This window comes from Antennarius striatus, chromosome 15 (assembly GCF_040054535.1).
Source record: "Antennarius striatus isolate MH-2024 chromosome 15, ASM4005453v1, whole genome shotgun sequence".
NCBI lineage: Eukaryota > Metazoa > Chordata > Actinopteri > Lophiiformes > Antennariidae > Antennarius > Antennarius striatus.
The window spans coordinates 14,006,705-14,025,043 of record NC_090790.1 but is presented as its reverse complement, the minus strand read 5'-3'; the positions used below and the strand labels follow the sequence as shown (position 1 = coordinate 14,025,043).

General features: G+C 40.2%; 1 protein-coding gene across 2 annotated transcripts; it reads left to right on the top strand.

The window, feature by feature from the left end:
• Nucleotides 1-1,011: 1,011 nt before the first annotated feature.
• On the top strand, nucleotides 1,012-9,176 carry LOC137609015 (acetylcholine receptor subunit delta-like). Of its 2 annotated transcripts, none has more exons than XM_068335747.1 (12): nucleotides 1,012-1,108; nucleotides 2,881-3,026; nucleotides 3,445-3,489; nucleotides 3,954-4,063; nucleotides 4,368-4,523; nucleotides 4,797-4,912; nucleotides 4,999-5,199; nucleotides 5,788-5,899; nucleotides 6,033-6,147; nucleotides 6,785-6,995; nucleotides 7,782-7,900; nucleotides 8,296-9,175. In XM_068335747.1, the coding sequence occupies exons 1-12, from the start codon at nucleotides 1,063-1,065 to the stop codon at nucleotides 8,476-8,478; spliced, it is 1,560 nt and encodes a 519-aa protein (XP_068191848.1). In that variant the 5' UTR covers nucleotides 1,012-1,062; the 3' UTR covers nucleotides 8,479-9,175. The 2 variants fall into 2 exon arrangements, with proteins under 2 accessions (XP_068191848.1, XP_068191849.1); XM_068335748.1 differs by having other exon boundaries at nucleotides 1,033-1,077; nucleotides 8,296-9,176.
• The last annotated feature ends 9,163 nt before the right edge of the window (nucleotides 9,177-18,339 follow it).

Sequence of the window (18,339 nt, the reverse complement as noted above, 5' to 3'; positions counted from 1 at the left end):
AGGATGCACTTCCTGGTAGGAAGTGCAGCCTGGTGACATGCTGACACAGCTTTTGCACTGTGGCCATTTTCTGCTCAATCTTTGGGTTGAATGCCACACAGGAATAGACTAAAGTGGACTGTCAGGACTGCTGAAAAAATTATCTGGGCCAGCCTACCTCCACTGGGATGTGTGCAGGACTTTTACCAGGAACAGGGCAGGAAACAGCTGCAGATCTATCTAACTTGGCACAAAATGTGTTTGAATGCTTCCTGTCCATTGGATGCTACAAAGCACTACATGCCAAAAGGATCAGACATAGTATCACGCAAAGGATTAGATACTGGACCTTTCTTTCAGTACAGCAGAACAAATGATCTCTTTAATTAAAGATCCATTTCACTGCCAGTGGAGTGGTCAGCATATGGAGAAGGGATCTTTGTTTTAGGTCTGCTTGTCTATTGGTCCACCCATCTACTGGTCCACCTGGTCATCTATTGCCAGTCTACATAAGTATATATTCCCGGTTACCTGTGTACTAACTGTTCCTACATGTCTACAGTATCTGACAGTCTACCTATCTATCTATCAGCCTGTCTATCTTTCTAACCATCTATCTCTCGTCTATTTACTGAACTACTCGTTCACTCTACCTGTTGCTCTACCATTCTACATCTACACGAGTCTTTCTAGCCACCTGCTTGTTTATCTGTTCAGCGTATTGTAATTGAAATAATAAATTCTAAAAACTTGAGCCTTTCCAAGTTCCTGCTGTGACATGCAGTCAATGAAAGCAATAAAAATTAACTTGATGACCAGCAGTCCGTAAAAATGAATGTGCTTGTGAATCTGGATGTTTGAAAAACAGCCAGTTTGAAATCTCTGACTACTCAGTGGTAATGCCAACTATTTGTGACCTTGTAGAAATTATAGGAGTTGTTTGTGCGAACAGAATTGTTGACCTCATTTCTAAACCATCTGTTTAGATTGATAGCAGGCATCTGTTGTGTGTTTCTATTTTCTGTCCTGTGGCTGCTGCCTGCCAGTACAGCCAGTTGGGTGAATTAAGGTTAGCATTCGGCCATGAAGCTTCAACAAGTAGGTCTTCTTGGTGTTTTCCTGTTGTCTGGTGAGTTAACCTCTCTAACGTTTTAAAATTTAGTTAAGCTTCAGTTCTGTGGATCATATTGACATTAATTTTAGATAAAGGGTGTTCCCCGTTAAGGGTGTTCCAACCTGAAGACTTTGTTTTGATTTTCTACCATTTTAAATATAATCTTTCACTTCTATCTATCCATTTATCGATTTTCTTGTAGACAAGACCATTTTTATGTAGACTACACTATAGACAATTGTCTCATCTATAGCCGCTTATCCACCTTGCAGATCAGTGTCTGCTTGAGCCCATCCCAGCTGGCAATAGTCAAAAGGTGGGGTACACTCCGGATTAGATGCTAGATCATCACAGGGCTCATTCCCTTCCAAGTTTAGAAAATCATCTAGTGTGAAATAAATGTTAAGTGTGAAGTTGCTTGGAGGCTTTTCTCCATCATCAGTCTTCAGCTGAAGTATCTACAGTAATCCATCCCATAGTTGTTTGAAAGACATTATAGTCCCTTACCTTTGTGAAAACAGCTTCAGCTTTATCAAAAGCAAACCTCTTTCTTTTTAAAGTTTCAATATGTTAGCCCTTCAGAACTTTTGAGAAGAATAATTTAATTGATAAATTGAGTCATCAATAAATAAAAAAAACCATAGTTTAATGAAGAAATCCAGAAACAAGCAGGAGGAGAAACAAGAAACATCAATAATCCATCCATCTTCAACCACTTATCTGGGGCCGGGTGGCGGGGAAAACATTCTCAGCAGGGATGCCCATACTTCCCTCTCCCCAGACACCTCTTCCAGCTCCTCCAGGGGGATCCCGAGGAGTTCCCAGGCCAGCCGAGAGACATAGTCCCTCCAGCGTGTCCTAGGTCTTCCTCAAGGTCTCCTCCCAGTAGGACATGCCTGGAACACCTCCCCAGGGAGGCGTCCAGGAGGCATCTGGAGCAGATGCCCAAGACACCTCAGTTGGCTCCGCTCAAGGTGGAGAAGCAGCGGCTCTACTCCGAGCTCCTCCCTGGTGACTGAGCTCCTCACCCTATCTCTAAGGGCGCCCAGCCACTCTACGGAGGAAACTCATTTCAGCCGCTTGTATCCAGGATCTTGTCATTTCGGTCATGATCCAAAGCTCATGACTATAGGTGAGAGTAGGAACATAGATTGACTGGTAAATTGAGAGCTTCGTCTTGCGACTCAGCTCCTTCTTCACCACGACAGACCTATACAGTGACGCAACGCTGCAGAAGCTGCACTCATCTGTCTGTCAGTCTCACGTTCCATCCTTCCCTCACTCGTGAACAAGACCCCAAGATATTTTAAACTCCTCCACCTAGGGCAAGGACTCTCCACCGACCTGAAGAGGGCACACCATCCTTTTCCGATTGAGAACCATGCCCTCGGATTTAGAGATGCTGATCTTAAGGGTGCACCCAGTCAATAAAATGCAAAAAAATTAAAATAATTAAATGGACAAAATGCGAGGCTGTGAGGAACTCTATTTCATTAAACTTGAAAATGTTAAATAAAGACCAGTAAAACTTAAACTGGAAGAGGTGTTACCAGGTATTCTCAGTGTTAACTGTGTGATGCTGCCATCAGAATGGAACACAAAAGACTAACAAAGTAGTAACTCTTTATTAGGGTTTTACCTACACAACGTCTATGTGTTTATAAACTGTTCCATACATTTTAAGGACTTTTTATTTAGCTGTTACTTTCAGTAGTATTGAGCATATACTGTAAGTAACGTACATTTACGATCAATACATAAAGCTATATATGATGCATATGCGTTAGCGTGCTGGTGCAGGAATGAGGAGGAGCGCGTCATCAAGCACCTGATGGAAGAAAGAGGATACAACAAAGAGGTGCGTCCTGTGGAGAGGCATGAGGACGCCGTGGACGTTTACCTTGCTCTCACTCTGTCCAACCTCATCTCTCTGGTACCAGCTGTGTGTGTGTTTGTGTGTGTCTGTGTGTGTATGCGTGATACCAAAATCATACCCTGACATATTTTTGATTGATAATCTATTCTAATAATGGTAGCTTGGGGCAGGAAAAAGCTGAAAGATTAATTTGCTGATATTAAACAACCCCTACCACAGTGGAAAAAACAACAACATTCAACACTGAACTGAGCAATCTTTGATTGTGTTTGAAGTTTTATACGTAATTCAAAACCTTAAAGCAAGCAACTAAAGAAATCAATCAATCAAGTTATTAAAAAAAATCAATATGCAGTTAAACGTCATCTAACTTGAATTGATTTTTATTGCAGTACAAATTAAAAAATTTCTGAAGCCATTCCTCGAAGGAGTGAATGTCTGCCTCTTGTAGTCTTACTTGTATTTTTAATTGTAGAAAGAAGTGGACGAGACCCTGAGGACCAGTGTTTGGATTGAGCATGTAAGTTAATAACGCTGAAGATCCCTTTCCCCGCCTGAGCGGCAGTGGCTCAGTGGTGAAGTGGGCGTCCTATGATCATAGGATCGGCGGTTCGATTCCCACTTCCGCCCAGCCACCTTCGGAGTGTGAACTGACAGTGGGAGGTGTCAGCTCACCTACCGGTCACTGCTGATGCGCCCTTGAGCAAGGCGCCGTTCCCCCTACAAACTGTTCGATTGGGCACACCACAAAGTCGCTGCCCATCACTCTTCCACCCCCTGTACCGTTTATTGTACTAATTGCTTGCCTACAAGCCCCTAGTGTGTTGTGTTTGTTTCAGGGGCCTGTACACAACATTGTATGCATTGTCTAACTCATATGTATAGCTGAGTGAAAAGATAATTTCCTCATCAGGGATAATAAAGTGGACTTTCTTTCTTCTTCTTTTAATGCCTCATTTCCGCTAACTGTGTGTCTGGCGATAGACGTGGATCGACTACCGGCTGTCGTGGAATAGGTCAGATTTTGATGGCGTCCACATGCTTCGCCTGCCGTCCAACATGGTGTGGCTGCCGGAGATTGTGCTGGAAAACAAGTGAGATTCAGATGATTTCTTTTTTATTTACATGAGTAAAGATATTCCAGGTGGTGCTAAACTCAGCCTTCTGTTGTGTTAGAAAAAGTCTTCTTTTTCTTTTGTTAATTATAAAGCAATGAGAACTAAGAATCCCTTTAAAAGATACATGTTGTGGTGTTCCCCATGGTTTGATTTTTGGTCCTCTTCTCTTTGCATCGTATGTAGCTCTCCTTGAACAAAGCAAGTTTGCTCTGCTTCCTTTCTATCTATTGTGACTCCCTCTTTGTCTTGTTGAATCCTACCTCTCTTTTCTCTGCCTCAGTAACGATGGGCAGTTCCAGGTGGCCTACAACTGTAACGTGCTGGTGAACTACACTGGTGTCTGCTACTGGTTGCCTCCTGCCATCTTCAGCTCCTCCTGCTCCATTAGCGTCCAATACTTCCCCTTTGACTGGCAGAACTGCTCACTTAAATTTGCGTAAGGAGCTCAAACCAAAGAGAAAGGCGATAATGCTAATCAGACAGAAGAATGCTAGAACACAAACTGTGTTATTGTGCGATTTGAGACAGATATCTTAGGCAGATAGACAACAGACAAATGATGACATGTGGTTATACTGAGACAGATCTGAGGTTTAGAATATGTGATTTTGTTTAGTGATCCTTAATAAAAATTTTATCTTATACCATTCTCCCTTTGATAATGTGTATCAGATTGATTTTGGACTCAATATCCCATGTTGCTTTGCAGCTCACTGACCTACAATGCCAAAGAAATCAGGATGCTGCTGTGGGAGAAAGATGATGACGAAACTCTAGAGACATTTACGGTGGAATGGATCATTATAGACCCTGCTGGGTTTACAAGTAATCAATCAATCAATCATAAAACAGTTATATATTAAGATCAATGAAGACAATGTTCCCCCTTCCAACTGTTTCTTTAATTACAGAAAATGGGGAGTGGGAGATCATCCACCGACCTGCCAAGAGAAACACTTACAAACATATTCCTATGGACAGCACCAAACACCAGGACATCACCTTTTACCTGATCATTCAGCGTAAACCTCTCTTCTACATCGTCAACATCATCATCCCATGTGTGCTGATCTCCTTCCTAGCTGCACTCGTCTACTACCTGCCAGCTGACAGTAAGTTTTCTTCCTGATTAATACGGACTACCTCATATACAAAACAGAGCTACGAAAACACTGGTAATCTCACCTCCAACTGTTTTATGTAAATACAAATTTATTCTGAATATTAGGCAGCAAATCATCTTGAATATACTGGGATAACTGGGGCTCGCTGAAGAAAGAAAAGGTGATGCCACATAACACAAACGTGAGCGTGTGCCAATTTTGTTTCTACAAACATGCCGCAGACATCAAATTCAACGAGATTATATTAATAAAAAAACAGTAACACTTCTCATATATAACATTAAATATGGACATAGTCAAATCCTATTTAGATAAAGGAAATTACATATCATTGGATTCACTGATTTACAACTTTTTAGTTAACTTTTATTCTGGAAGCACTTGAAATGTAAATGTAAAAAGAAAAAGTTGTAGAAAAGTTGAACATCAACAAAATATTCTAACAAGAAAAGTGGAACCAATTAAAACCTGCGTGGTGACACCTGAGACTTCCACAACGAGCAAGCCATGACGCCGTCAATTCGTTTGTCTGATTTCACCTGAACGCAACACGCCTGATGGATAACCAATGTGCAGGTGGGGAAAAGATGACGCTGTCCATATCGGTGCTGTTGGCCCAGTCTGTCTTCCTGCTGCTGATCTCTCAGAGACTGCCGGAGACCTCCGTGTCCGTCCCGCTGATTGTCAAGTAGGTCACTCTCAGTTATTGATCTTTAGATATTATTGATCAATAACTATAACTTGGTCACTACAGGTGATGTTGTGTTCCCGCAACTACTCTCGTTATCCTAATTGTCCCACGCTCCCTGAATGCGTCTCAGGTACCTGATGTTCATCATGGTGTTGGTGACGATTGTGGTGCTGAACTGCGTGGTCGTCCTCAACCTGCACTTCAGGACACCCAGCACACACATTATGTCAGACTGGACCAAAGAGGCAATGCACACGTGCATGCACACACTTTTTTGTGTTGACAAACTCTATAAACTGTTTATTACATCCCGCGAAGCAGTGATGTATCGTAATTGTCAGTGTTTGTGCATTCGTCCGTCTGTCCGTCCACCAAATATCTTCACAACCGTTGCAGATAGAAAGATGAAAGAAAATGCGCATTATTCGGGAGGCAAAGGGGATGAAAATGAGATGATGACATTGACCTTCAGAAAACGAGGTCAAGGTCAAATTTCAACTTTTGTACATTTTTTGCAAATATCTCAAGAACCGGATAAGATAAAAAGACGAAACAAAAGGCATTATATTCAGCGAAGCAAAGGGATAAAATTAGATCACAACCTTGATCTTGAAAAAGAAGGTCAAGGTCAAATTTTCACTTTTATACCTTTTCAGGTACACATCTCTGAAACCTGATGAGCATTAAAATCACAAAACAAAAAGCAACATTTTCAGGAAGCCAGGGACACTAAAATGTGATGATGTCGCGGAATGTTGCAGTCTCTGATTGCCTTCTTGGACCTGTAAACACGCTTTTGGTGTGTGTGTGTGTGTGTGTGTGTGTGTGTGTGTGTGTGTGTGTGTGTGTGTGTGTGTGTGTGTGTTCGTCCTTCGCGAGCAGTTCTTCCTGGAGCGCTTGCCCCGCATCCTGCGCATGTCCCAGCCAGCAGTGGTGGGGCCGGACTCGGATGGAGCGTTGCCACGGCGATCCAGCTCCGTGGGCTACATCACCTCAGCAGAGGAATACTACAGCATCAAGTCCCGCAGTGACCTGATGTTTGAGAAGCAGTCAGAGAGACACGGACTGATGAAAAGAATCACACATGCAGCGAGTATGCCCCCCCACCACCACCTGAAGTCTTTTGTTGGAAGTGGAAGTTAACACCATTTGAAGTATTAGATGGATGCATGGATGGATGGATGGATGGATGGATGGATTGATGGATGGATGGATGGATGGATGGATGGATGGATGGATGGATGGATAGACGGATAGATAGATAGATAGATAGATAGATAGATAGATAGATAGATAGATAGATAGATAGATAGATAGATAGATAGATAGATAGATAGATAGATAGATAGATAGATAGATAGATAGATAGATAGATAGATAGATAGATAGATAGATACTTTATTAATCCTGCACATATCCACTGCTCAGGCATTATATAACAAATAAATACTGGATAAACACCAGGAGAACAAAGAAACACTGACATCACAGGACGTACCACAAGACATGCACTACACTAACAGACATAATCAGCATTAACAGGACATATACTAAACTATAACTGAAGTATAAAATTAAAATATAAACAGTATAAAATTTAATTAAATCCATTCAACCGCGTGCTGACCTCGCCACCTTCCCCCCCACTCCTCCTGAGAGAGTCATTGTACCTCCTGATGGCACGGGGCACGAAGGAGGACCTCAGCCTCTCTGTGGAGGCGCTGTAGTTGTAGTTGTTGTTGATGTTTCCTGCAGGGAAATTTAAAAGAGTAAAAAAATGAGTCATGATTTACCCAAACGGACAAAGGGAGAACAGTTGAGATAGTTTGATTCCAACTGATTTGGTCTCATCACCTCATCACTCTGTGTGTTTGTGTAGCGGTGAAGCCGAAGCAGGATGGAGGTGAAACCGATCAGCTGTACGGGGAGATCAAGCCCGCGGTGGACGGAGCGAACTACATCATCAAACACATGCGGAACAAGAACGACTACAATGAGGTGAGATGGCAGTGATGACGTCACGCCTCACTGGTGTTCTGATGTTTCTGATGACATCATTATTTCTGTCCTTCTCGTGGCTTTAGAGTCGACTGTAAGTTTGCAAACTTTAGTTTCACAAACGAATAATGTTAAGTATTTGATTAAAAAAAAGTCATTTTTCATTTAAAACCAATTTTTAGTCCCCGCAGTATGGCATGTTGCTATGGTGATGCTTGATGTGCCAGGGATAAATACATTTACGTTATTTCTAACAGCCTGGACGCTCAAGGAGGCAGGGCAGCGACGGATGACGTTAGAATTACATGTTCAGCTGTGTTTCATCACGTCCTGCTGTCCAGACACTTTTGGCCATGCATGTAAAATGACTGAGAAGTTTAGTTCTGTCTCCACAGGAAAAAGATAACTGGAGTGGGATTGCTCGAACAGTGGACCGAGTCTGTCTGTTCCTTGTTACCCCGGTGATGATCTTTGGCACCATCATTATCTTCCTGATGGGACTCTGTAATCAGCCCCCATCACTGCCATTCAAAGGAGACACACACGACTACACAGAGGACAACAAACGGCTGCTCTAGCAAACTGCTTTCAAGTTCGTATTAAAATCTAATGTTTGTTGCTTCTCCATGAAATTTTCTATGTCCTAAATCTGAAGAACTACATCGGTTTTTCAGATTATTCATTTTACTTGCCTGGTTTGAATAAAGTTACACTCAGCACACACAATAGATTATTTTTTTTCACTTTGTATTCATTATAAGGCATCATTTACTTATCAGGTGTGTGATGTAATCCAGTCAAACATTCATCTTTATTTTTAATACAACCATATACAGTATGTAAATGAGTTGGGGTGCTGTGTGAATGTGAATAAAAATTACACTGACTTCATATTGTCTTCCCTCTGTGATGGTCTGGAGGTGAGACTGTCTTTCTCATCACTTGGGGGCCATTCCAAGTTTGTAACCGCTTTATTTGTCATTAAAAGAATAATATTTTGGTCTATTTGTGCTCTTTGTTGGTCATGTTTGTCTGGATTTTCTACATTCACTTATGGAATGTTTGCTTGGCGAGTTGGGAACCCCTAGAAAACGAGATGACATCTATGTTGGAATCATCATCAATTACTGGAGATAACATTTTCTTACCTGGTGCTGGTCACAGGGGTCTACCCTTCAATAAAGTTGAACAATTTTTACAAGTTGTCAGACTTTTTAAAATATTTTACAGTGTGGCCGATTCATCTGTGGCATCTCACAAGGCTCCTCTTTGGGCATAGTCCTCTTTTCATTTTGTAGGTTGCCCTTGGGGTTTGTTTGCAAAAACCCAAAATATAAGTTTTCATTGTTTTGTTGATGGCATCTAAATTTATTTTCTCTCAAAACCATGAAATAAAGAATCATTGACGCATTGACGAGCTGTCATAAAGACTGTTGATTTTTACTCTTGGTCTTTTACCTACATTCTGTCAATTCTCTGCTTAGAATCGGTGTAATTTTTAATCCTCTTAATTAAACAATCAGTTCAGTGCAGAGTCAATCAATTCAGATTATTTTTTAGCTAAACTCAATCTTTCTTCTGCCCACAGATTTAGAAAGAGTTTTTCATGCTTTTATAACCTCCATATGCGAATATTATAATCCCCATCATGTAATTTAGATCATTCTTTACTTTGTTGTTTGTAGCTATATTGTTCCAGATTGAGCTGTTTGACTTGACTGTAAAGAGAGAACATCATCATATCACAGCAGTTCCTCACTTCATGGGCTTCCTGTATTTTTAGGAATGGGTTTTAAAATTTATTGCTTGTTTTTAAGATTTTAAATGGTCTGATCCCTTCATGTCTTCGATTTTCATACATCAGCTGGAGCACTGAGATCAACCAACGTGCTGCTCCTGGCCATGCACATAACCAGTCTAGGAACCGGCAAAAGGGCCCTGTTCTTCCACATTTGGACACAAGGGGGCTCCCCAACACAGACACAACCTACACCAACCTGAACTTGGATGAGTCACAGGAGCATTTCATCGAGGCGAGGACGTGTTGACTTGATAATATCAAAATAAAAACAAACAACAAATACACATAATGAGAAAAAAAAATCGTGATAACGAGTAATAAATCAATCCGTAAATAATTTGGCTGTGATTGGGCTCAGAAGTGATAATAATAGAGATATGCTGATTTTATATGCGTAAAGACTCTCTCTTTCTCTCTGTGTGTGTGTACACACACACACACACACACACACACACACACACACACACACACACACACACACACACACACACACACACACACACACACACACACACACACACACACACACACACACACACACACACACACACACACACATATATATATACCAAGCTTGAGGATGACACACAGGTACCGCCTCACAATGGTGAGGGAATTTAAAAAAATACATATATACATGCATGCATGCGCGCACGCACGCAAGCACACATGCACGCCCCCCCACACACATACACACACACAGGTACAACAGATTCTCCACTGAATATGTCTTTCAGCTCTTTGATTGCAAGCTATTCTACCCATGTTTGAGGTATTGTAGCTGTTATTAAAAAGATATTTCTTCATATTTTATTCATGGGTTCTCCTTCATTCAGAAGATAAGGGATGTCACTGTTACAGCAGCACAAAATTATTGGCGCTCATTTGTCAATGTTTCACCTTCAGCCTTTGTAAACCGCTGCTTACAACTACTGAACTGCTTATAATCACAACCACAAGTTGATCTTGTTTTATTAAAATCGATGCAGTATAAGCTGGCTGAAAATGAAAACAAAATGAAGTGATTGCTATTAGGGTCTCCAGACTGAATACACTCACTCAAAGAAACAAACACACTTCACAAACAAACTGATATTTATGGGATATCACATCTCATCTGTTCTCTGCAGTTCAGATTGGAAGAAAAACACCTGCAGCAACATAAACGCATCATTCATGAATACATTCATGAATACATTCATGAATACATTGAAACACACAAACATATAATATGTGCCAGTAGAAAGAAGTAATGTATTGCTAGGCTCCAACAGATTTTTTCCTAAATGAATTTCTTATATATTTTCACTGCACTGTATTCCTGAACAATTTCAGCATAAAATCCGACTTAACAGATTCAGTGAAGCTGCCTGAAGTAATTTAGCTCTGGCCGGGGTTCCTCTCTTTATTATGCTGTATTTCCTTCTATTCCCTTTGTACAGACTTGTGTTTCAAACTTCAGAGTGAAGTTTTATCACAAATCAACACTGCCCCCTGCTGGCTAAACGTGGGAACCACTAATGATCCAGTTATAACGTGTACACTTCCTTTCTGTAAGTCACACAGTTTCTGTTACAGCTCATCACTGACCATGTCACTTAACTCCGTTCCAATTTTCTGCCTTAATTTGGCACAAAAATCTGTATTCCAAGCAGATTTGATCAATTTTCGTATGTGCTCCAAGTTTGGGTTCAAATATGATTTGTGGTTGTTCAACAAGAATGTGAGCGATCAGACTCAGGAATTCAGATGGCAGCTTGCATGTATACTGAGTGCTGTCATCACCAGCCAGCACTGGCAGTGGAGCAAAAACAAAATGACCAGACAGGAGAGACCACAAAAACAATGCAGATTGGCAGCTGGGAAAGCCAGAACTGTCACACGCATCCCATATTAAAAAGAGTCAGCAGATCCTTTCTTACCATTGTGCTCAGATTATATCCTAACATGCACCCAGAAACAGTAAAGGTGTGGATGGTGTTTTTATACTCACACATGTACTTAATTTGTCACACCAGGTGCTTTCTTTTACTTTTTCACAACTTTCACAACATTTTGAAATGCGTTGATTGCATCTATTTCAAATTGTACAACTTTCAATAAACACATTTATTGCTTTCAATAGCTGATATGTTGAATTATTTTTTTCAATAAAAAATTGGGTTTCAATGTTTTTACTATTCATCACAATATATTTGTATTTTACACTGGAAGAATAGAAATGGAATTATGAAAGTTCTTACACCACTTATCTGGTGTTTGTGTACACAAAATAACAAGAATATTAAAGACAAACTTAAAACAGCTTTTAACGTGACTTTTTTTTCTGTATTATAGTTGTGATCTATTTTGTCGTATTTGGTTTTGTCTGAAATTGAGAATGTTAACAATTGAGGTTGAATCCTGTTGTTCATAAATTTAACAGAAAAACAGAAGCTTACATTTTTTTGAGAAAGAGAAAAAGAGAAGGGCCAGAAAAACAGCAGAACACAAAACCTTCACTTAAAAAAGGCACAACACTGTGTTGCCCTCATTTGTCTAGAACATCTGTCAGACGTTCTTTTATTTTAATTTTTCAAAGGCTCGCTTTTAAGAAGGACAAGTTGTGTAATCTATGATGGCATTGCACTAGTGCCTCGCTGTTCTATGTAGTAGTAATTTCTATTCATTTATACAAGTTGGTTTTTGTGTGTAATAATCAAATCTGACATTCCTGTTTGAGTTTGTTCTTGACTATTGAGCAGTTTTGTAACAACCTTGTGTGGTTTGCATTTTGAGCATCTTTCTCTGTACAATTGCTCTTCCTGTCTGAGAGCAGGCATTTGTAATGCAAATGCTGCCTTGTTTATTCTGTGTCATAAAAGCTCCTGAGAAGAGGACGGAAATCCGTCCCGCAGCCAAACTATTCCATACTAAAGGATATATTTATTTGGTTATTTATTTATTTTACCACCCTGTGATCTGTTTAGCTGTTGTTTATGAGTTTAGATTCCCTTTCCTCAAATGGAGTTAATGGATATAAAGAGTGTGAGAGAGCTATGTCTTAACCTCTTAAAATCATCACAGTCATGCTTTCAAATGTACTTTAAAGTAGATTGGGGTGACTTATTTATGTGTGTATGTATGTGTGTGTGGCGAGTAGTTAATTAATAACCACTCCGCATATGCAAAAGCATATTGTCATCTCTTACCTTCCACAACAGCTACTATCACCGGTTATGTTCCACTTATGCTGTGATGCAAAAACAGCAAAACAACGAAACAACCGATGCACATTTAGTCTCAGCATCATCAGTTTATTTCATTTATCAACAGTTGATCTCATCTTGTTCTGTTTCCATCTAATTAGCTTACAGGTGTGAATTTTCCTGCGGTCGGTGTGTGGGAGGGTCAGAGGTCGGAGATAAAGTCGAGGTGCTGGCTGATAAGGTGCATGGAGTAAATACCAGAGGGCATCATGACCAGATGAAAGAGATTCAGCATCGCGCAGGTAATCGCTTCTGCAACTTTAATAACTCACGTACTTCCCACATATCCTGTACATCATCTCAACATTAGCGATAAACTTGGATGGGGTGGAAGCGGAAGCAATATCTACTGTTGATTGCACAAGTTAGATTGAGGCGAAATGATGATGCGATTTTCACTCCCCTTAATCATCAAATGTGGTATAATAATAAAATCCTATTTGTGCAATCTAATTTCAAATAAATTTCAGTATAGCATGATGGGGATGCTTTATTTTGTGGAATCGCTTGACAGGTGGAAATAAAACTAGGGCCAGAGTCAGTAAAAAACAGTAAATAGTCTGATGTAGTCAAATATTATTTCTATATTTAAAGTAAAATATGGCCATTTTTGTAAGAAAAGTTTAACAAATGCCTCACATCATAAAGGTTCTGGGTTCAATGTCTGTTCTGTGCAGAGTTTGTTTGTTCTTCCCGTGTCTGTGTGGGTTTTCTCTGGGTTCTACCTCCTCAAAAAACATCATAAAAATTACCCGTAGGCGTGAGTGTGTGAGTGGTTGTATGTCTTTCATCTGACCTCACGATGCACTGGCGACATCTCTGAGGTGTACCCTGCCTTTCGCAGGGATAGGCTGCAGCAGACCCATGACTGACAATTTCTTACACAGAAAATGTGTAAACATAAATTTAAAATTTTCTGTTGAGTCTCAGAACAGCCGAGTCTGAATGCAGCTCCTTAAATGCTCTAATAAAAGACGCTTGGGGGGCTGGAGGAATAAATCCCACTGCTCTTAATGCCGCTGACAGATGGATTTGGGGTGGTGAGCAGAGGAGGGAGCGCTAAAAGTAATGGCAGGGACCAAGGCCAGAGTAATGAGAGTAAGATCATACTCCTGACCTTGCCTGACTGTCCCACCCAGCCTGTCTGCTGGGGGGGCTAACGGATGAGGGAGTCAGTGGGCCGGGACTGGAGATGGTAAGGTGGGGTTACAGCTGACCTGGCAGCTCTCGATGGGGATGATGGAGGAGTATATGAGTTAGGGTCATCCAGAGGTAGATTTTCCAACACTTGGAGTTTGTCAGCAAAGAAGAGACCTGTCAATAATTTGGTTTGCGGCCTTGAATAGCAATAAGGCTCCAGAGAGGTAGAAAATATCAATCAGCTCTGTGATTCTAGCACAGCAGGGATATTTTTATATCTTGACTTAACCATTTCTTTAAGATTTAATGTGATCTTGTCATCAAGTGTAGAAGTTTTTACATGAAGCTATATTCATGGAACAAACCTGCCTCATAAAAACATTGTGATTCCTCATCATCTCATAAATCAAGTCATAATTTGTTCTTCTAACGAATAAATCAAAGATGCTTTCCAGTATCCGTCTTGATTTTATAAAATCTACCAGTGCCGACAGAAGCCACTTTAAATAACGGAGGACATAATCAAGGTCCGGCCCCACATAGATTACATCACTCTGAATGGAATTATGGGGATGTATTTTATGTTTCTATGCTGCTCAGAATGTGTGCTCAGCATCCACTAAACAGGTTTGCTGTGTGCTTTAAGTGTGTGTGCGGTTGTGTGTTTGTCCTCCAGGTGTAACCCAGTTTCTAATTGAGGAACTCTTTGTTTACACCTGCAAAACTGGGGCAGTCTGTAGAAAAAATAAAAAATAATCAATTAACAAAGACAGCACAGTACCCAGCGAAATTTTATTTTCTCATGCCACTTTAAAAAAAAAACAAGCCTCAAGGAGAAAATTTTATTTCCTGCAATTCATGATTTAATGACGCAACACTTTTTTTTACGGTCTCCTGAAACATGTCTGGATGTAAATAATTATTTTTCAGTCAATTCACCACTTAATCAAATATCATATGGGTTACCATGGCTACCAAATGAAGAGTCTAGCACCACCTGCAGCGACATTTGCTTTATCTGACATCATCAGCCTGCATTTTAGTTTGTCCTAAAACTGCGTGCCAAAAAATAAAGATAAAAAAGCAAATAAAAGAAACTCTGAGCACATAAGCATTTAGATACGAGGACCAAATGTTCTGTTTTTGGATTGTACGACTGACAATTAAATCTTTTTGATTACCGTGTTAAATCCACATCAGCAAATTTCTTTGTTAAAATAAGAGAAAATGAGCTTTGACTGCAGTCATACTAACTTCCCATATTTATTCCCATATTTATTTATAACATATGCCCAATCCCACCCACATGACATTACATGTTTCCCGCTGTTACAACATTTGTGTTCTTCTACTTCAGTTCTCCACAGTCTTATAACCCGCAAAAGAAAAAATACCTGTAGGTGTGACAAGAAAAGCATCGGACATTAAACTTTAGTGCCCACACTCACTCATGTATTACTTATGATTGGTGTTTATTGTGTGGAGTGTCGTCCACTTCCACAGAAAAAGAAAACAACACGACAAGGGCAAAAAAAATCGAACAAGTGCCTTAAGGAAGGGTAGAGAATAAAGAACTCTCAGGTCTGTGCCAAGGAGGAGGTAGATATTCATATCTGTTAAAGCCATGGCATGCAATATAAAAATATGTATGTAAACTGTTCTGACTTAACAGCAAATGAACGAGTCACAGCAAGAGGGTTTGATTATATGCATCTTATTGTACACAAACAATAATGACAGTAAATCATCTACAAGTGGCCTCTTAAACATCTACAATTTACTGAATGATATTTTTTAGACGGAAGAGACAGCAGAAAAGAATATTCATTTTCTGTCTCACTCCAAATTGGCTTTTCTTGTCTGGGAATTCAAACCATCCCCTCTGGCTGAGAACAGCTCAGAATATATTCCCAAGTGTGTTGAAAGACAACTAACTCGAGAGAAAGAGACATACTTTTCAATCACTTGCTGACATCAAATAACACTCTCCCAGTCTCACTGAGGAAAGCAGGGGGTCTACAGGTCAGAGCCTTAACTTATTATTCCACAGAAATCTGTTTAAACATCTCTGCCTATTTGCAACATATGTTAGCTTGTTGTCTATCAAATTCAATTTCCAGTGAGTCGGAGGCTACAACAGCACTCAAGTCGAACCAATTTCCTGAGCAATACATCTCATATAACCAACCCCAGGTCTCCATCCGTTGATAATAATGTAGTTTTCTCTGCCATACCCTTATTTAAGTACTGTAGCTGCTTCCAGCCATCCTCCACCTCGCCAAACTCATCAACATCAATCAAACCTTTCTCATGTCGTCTGTCTGTTACATGAAACCTCTCAGTAAAGGAGGTTATGTGTGCAAAAAGTGTGGTGGACCTCCTCTAGAGCTCCCCGCAGTGTCAGCACTTTCACATAAGGACAGGAGCGCTTGTCAGATTTGCCCTTTAAGGTAATCTTGGTAGCCAACTGTTCTATCAGGAAATCATTATGACAAACTGACTAAAATGTCCAATTAACACAGGAGGTTGCAGAGATATTTTGCTCAAATGCAAATGAAACAGGGGCTGGTTGATGCAGCGCTGACTCAGAGAGATTCGTGTGATGTTCGGTCTTTAAAGTGTTAAGGGAAAACTACAGCCATAAAACTTAGGCGTGATCTAAAGAGAAAAATAATAGTGCTATATAGGGATACATATATTAATATTTGTTATATTTATTAAATGAAAAAAATGAAAGAAAGATGTATTCATCTACTTAGTATACCATGATAATCCAGTTTATCCACCTTGCAGGTCAGGGGTCTGGTGCAGCCTATCCCAGCTGGGTACAGGTGAGAGGCGGGGTACATCCCGGATGAGATGCCAGCTCATTGTGGGGCCACACGAAGCACAAATAACCTCTCATGCTCACACCTACGGACAATTTGGTGCAGACCGATTCATCTGAGTTGCATGTTTTTGGAGGTGGGAGGAAGCCGGAGAACAAAGAAACTCCACATAGAATGGAATCAAACCCAGAGCCTTCTTGCTGTGAGGTGACGGCGCTACCCACTGCACCACAGCGCCGCCCACGTATGATAATATAACTATTATATGCTTTATTAATGATGCCTTTTTGGTAAGGATGAAATGCTTTTTAAGTGGAAAATCTTCACCAGGGCTAAGGGGTCGCAAATCAGCTCTGAAAAAACATCGGTTGTGTTTCATTCTAATGCCTTTTGCATCGTTTCTGATGAATAAACATAAATAAATAAATAAAATGGCATTGAATTTGCCAAATGTTTCTTTTGATTGAGTTTGATCTTAGCTCAGAAACATACAGATATTAAATGTAAATTTGGGGCTTGGGGCTTATTTCATTTGTCTTCATTCACTGTGTGTTGTTTGTCCTACTTTCCAACGTTTACTATTATTCCTCACTTTTGAAAATACATGGAAAAAGATGCAAGGAAAAGACGGGAAGGCAACAGAGCAGTGGAAGTTCTTCCCCTATCTACTGAAAAGAATGTGACAAAACCGCTACATGAGGTCACTCTGGGGGAAACTGTTTGATGAGATCAAAAATCAATATAGAGTATAAAGTTGGACACCAGCAGTGAAAGGAAAAATCAGGACGAAAAAATGTAAAGCGAGGCGCAACAATGGGCGAACATAGTCAGGGAATACTTGAGCACAGAGGCAGAGAAAAAAGATCTGAACTGTGAGCATAGACTAAAACAGCCAGATCAATAATAAAATTGAAAACTCTGAGGCATAGTAGATAGGTCTCAGCTTTATATGAAATTCCTATAACTCTGGAGTCTGTGGGCAGTTATTACATTTAGAAGAATTATTCATCATCATGATGCTTTTTTATTTAAAAAAATCATTAAAATGTTCCTGCCAATATGGCTTCATCATGCTGAGGTCATCTCATTCGTGTTTGTTTCATTTGAAACTCAAATTAATAGTTGTGTTTGCACCAACATTGGTGCAGCAGACTGTGATGGATTATGGGATACGTGGACCTGATAGGTCTGACTGCCACTCCGTACCATGATTAGAGTGAGTATGCTTCAAATGAGAGACTGAGTGTGTTGGTTTCTGCCCTTTTAACCAGCTCACTCTTTCCTGACTGACTGAGCGCCTACGTAACCAAACTGGGATGTAAGATATGATTATATTTCTAAAATTAGGGTTGTTGTTAAAAATTTGGGAAGACATTGGTTTAAAAATGTGCATATGTAGCACTCCTGTAATGTTCACATTCA

Bases quoted from the DNA above. Each gene is read 5' to 3' on its own strand.
- LOC137609015 (XM_068335747.1), top strand. From the start codon at position 1,063: ATGAAGCTTCAACAAGTAGGTCTTCTTGGTGTTTTCCTGTTGTCTG. The intron at 1,109-2,880 runs GTGAGTTAACCT...CATATGCGTTAG, and splicing joins TGGTGTTTTCCTGTTGTCTG to CGTGCTGGTGCAGGAATGAG. The intron at 6,148-6,784 runs GCAATGCACACG...CTTCGCGAGCAG, and splicing joins TGTCAGACTGGACCAAAGAG to TTCTTCCTGGAGCGCTTGCC.